This window comes from Thermobia domestica, chromosome 15 (assembly GCF_964235325.1).
Source record: "Thermobia domestica chromosome 15, izTheDome1.hap1.1, whole genome shotgun sequence".
Lineage (NCBI taxonomy): Eukaryota > Metazoa > Arthropoda > Insecta > Zygentoma > Lepismatidae > Thermobia > Thermobia domestica.
The window spans coordinates 151,796,301-151,799,919 of record NC_137468.1 but is presented as its reverse complement, the minus strand read 5'-3'; the positions used below and the strand labels follow the sequence as shown (position 1 = coordinate 151,799,919).

The 3,619-nt window shown below is 38.4% G+C and overlaps 1 protein-coding gene across 1 annotated transcript; it reads left to right on the top strand.

Moving 5' to 3' along the window:
• The first annotated feature begins 885 nt into the window (after positions 1-885).
• LOC145671657 (uncharacterized) lies at positions 886-1,506 on the top strand. The gene has a single exon (XM_081740856.1). It carries the CDS (start codon positions 886-888, stop codon positions 1,504-1,506), a length of 621 nt encoding a protein of 206 aa, XP_081596982.1.
• The last annotated feature ends 2,113 nt before the right edge of the window (positions 1,507-3,619 follow it).

Here is a 3,619-nt window from a genome sequence, read left to right as displayed (position 1 = left end):
GAAGAAAGGAGTCTACGTCACACAGTTATTGCGGTCACTCAGCGAGGGTCGAATCATAAACGCCCTTTTACCAACAGTGGGTGGAGGGTTTCCTTGGCAACAGACCTTAACATTCCAATGTTGCCGCTAGTAAACACGTGTTTTCAGAAAGAAAAGATGTTTTTAGTGTTTCGTTTCCTTGTGTGTGGGAGTGATTTCTAGATTATTCTTGTGCATTTGAGTTTTATCTTTGTGTACAATTCTATAAATATATTTGTATATGTGAGATATTTTGTTGTATATATCGTGTGCTGTTGTGTGTTTGTGTATATATATTTATATTTGTGTATATAACGAATATATAGGCTATTTTAAATAATGTCCAGTGAAATGGAGGACATTCTCCCTGCAAAACGGCCGAGAACACATTCTTCTGAAAGAAAGAACGTTTTAGGAAAAGGTATTCCTATTAAAGGACAATCAAGGGAAATTATTTGCTCGGTTCGGGACTATTTCGAACAGGAAAGGGACAATGGAGGCCCGATTATCCCTGTAAATAAGGTGCTTGACAGGACTGCCGCTGCTGTAAAAGTAAATAAATGTACCATCGTGAAAATTGGCAAGAAGTTCGAAAATGAAGAAAATCAATCCGGGTCTTCAAAATTAGAAACTCTAGGCAAGAAAAGAAAAGTAAGTAAACGTGTGACGAATTTGGATACTTTCCAAAAAGACGCTATACGGCGACATATTTATTCTTATTATCAAAAGAAGGAGCACCCCACTCTCCTGAAATTACACGCGTCACTCCAAGAAGCCGAACTTTTTCAAGGAAGCAAAACATCCTTGTACAGTATTATTAAAAAGTTGAGGTTTTCGTATAAGAAAATAAATGGAAGGAGACTTTTAATGGAGAAGCCGGACGTTTCTGCGTGGCGATGTAGATTTCTTCGGGAAATATTAAAGCATAATTTTGATAATATAGTGTGGCTTGATGAAACCTGGGTGAACGTGAACCACAGCGTTAGTAAAGGATGGACCGACGACACGCTTCAGGGCACAATGGGATTGCCGTTAGGTAGAGGGGAAAGGATTATACTTCTTCATGCCGGTACGTCTTCTGGGTTCCTCCCAAACTGCTCCCTTCTCTTCACATCGAAGAAAACAGGAGATTATCATGAGGAAATGAACCAAACGAAATTTCTTCAGTGGTTTCAGGAATCTCTTCTCCCCGAACTGCACACGCCATCCATTATTGTTATGGATAACGGAAAATACCATTCAGTTATTTCTGACAAAGCTCCTACTATGGCCACTAGAAAAGAGGACATTGTTCGTTGGTTAATTCAACGCAACGTGGAGGTTCGAGATGATTTGAGAAAAGCAGAATTAATGCAACTCGTGCAAAGATTCAAACCCCAATTCCCCACATACGTCATTGACAAAATCGCTACTCAACATGGACATAAAGTAGTGAGACTTCCCCCTTACCATTGTCACTTCAATGCCATAGAACTTATTTGGGCATAAATTAAAGGGTACGTTGGCCGTAAAAATAAAAGTTTCACCATGTCGTCTGTTGTAAAATTAACAGAAGAAGCCATAGCCTCAATTACGCCAGAAAACTGGAGAGATGCAGTTAACCATACGTATAAAGTTATTCAAGATGCATTGAAAAATGGTGTGTAGAGCAATTAATAATAAGTGTTGGTGGTTCCAGTGATTCATCTGGTGAAGAGGAGCTTAGTAGCAGTGACATCAGTAGTAATGATGATGATGACTTGAGTGGAGTCTATCCACTGGAATAAATTACATTTCAGGTATGTCTGATTCTAAATTATGCTTGCATTTACCTTTCTAGGCCTATACTGAAATAAAATGAAAATAGTAGTTCTTTCAGAAAATGTGTTCCGGGGGGAGGACACATGTAGTATTCTGGGGGGCACTGCTGGTACTGTTTTATTTATTATTATATGATAAGACATATTATTTTGATCTCGTCCGGGGCACTCTCAGAGCTCCGGGGGGCAGTGCCACCCCAAAAACATGTCTGGAAGAAACCCTGAATGACAAAAGCACACTTTTTTTTGGACAGCACAATATATATAATATGTTCCAGTGACAAAAAATTGAAAAAGCAAAATCGTCGCGGGAACCAAAAATTGTTTACTGATCTCATTGCTGAAATACTTGTTTCTTACGTTTAGTCAGTATAGTACCGTAGAACGGGGTGAAACAGATCACTAGCACACACCTACATTGAAAGAGTGCTGTCACCTATCGTTTCAAATTGAGTGTAGGAAATATATCATGAAAAGAAGGGTGATTAGACACGAGATCTGTGAGCATAGAAAGTTAGAGTATGATGCATGCAGATTGTGTGTATAGTGCAAATTTGCTTAATGGTAAAAACGTAATTATTGCAGAACCCTGTTTCCGTTATATTGGTGTGACTATAGTACGCAGTTATAGCTTTTAGCATCTGCTAGAGAAACAACATAGAAAACTAAAAAACTAAAGATCATTTATTTGTAAATATTTGTTGACAAATTTCTAACAAATGCATATTTCCACCAGCCCCAAATTTCAGATGAATCCGGACATTCAGAAGTGTTTTGTAAGTTCTTTTTATCCTCATGATTTGTTTATATTTTTCATTTATTTTTTCCTCATAAGCATTTAAAAGATGTTCTACTGTTAAAAAAAAACACATTTAAAAAGAATACTTTCTTTACAATCACAAGCAAGATTTCATTTCTCTCTCTCTCTGTCACATAAACACACACACACACACAGCCCTCCCCCTTCCCAACATGCAGAAACTGGGACGTCTAACATATCTTTTCATCCATCCAAACAAATCAATATTTAGAGATTTCCTTTTTCGTTGACTCACAAGACAGTTCTAGCCCGAGAACTAACCGGGATGCGCACGAAGTGGCAACAGCGTACCACGTGCTTCTACAAACGTCAATTTGCTTCTAGTTTAGAATGGACTATAATAACGGATTCTTACCTCTAGTGAAATAATAATGTCCTTCCATGGAACCTTCCCGAAGCAAACAATACTGCACGTCGCGTCGTGGTGGTCTCAGCGCTGTCTCCCGGAGTATTCGTCAAATCAGACTTGTACAGCGGTGGACACTTCTAAATGGTACAGCCATATGGAGATTTACGGCTAAGTGTACCATTTAGAAGTGTCCCCCGCTGTACAAGAACGTGGCACATATTGGAGGCGCATTCTAGCGGATTTCGTCGGAAAGGTCCCAGCACTGAACACTTGGCGTAGTTAGCTGCACTAGTGTATATGCCTCCAGTTACCTTATCTTACGTGTCCGATGGTACCCGCCAATATTCAAAATATGTGAAATGTAACGATTTGTATTGTCACTTGTTTATTTCATTGTTTTTACATTTATGTCGATATCTTCGATTTGTTAATAAAGTTCACATTCAAAATGAATATTTCAGGCTTATTTTGGAACAACTTCGCTTCTTATTACTAAGAGGCAGCTCAATGTGTTAAAATGTAAGGAGCTACTCCTTTTCGCCTAAGAATGTGAACTAATATTCGCATGTTTAACTTGCTAGATTTACTTTCGGAAACACTTTGGACTCTTCAGTTAAGTACTAATTTCTACAA

What these genes read in the sequence shown, in the direction of transcription:
- LOC145671657 (XM_081740856.1), top strand. Translation starts at nt 886, where the DNA reads ATGGAGAAGCCGGACGTTTCTGCGTGGCGATGTAGATTTCTTCGGGAA.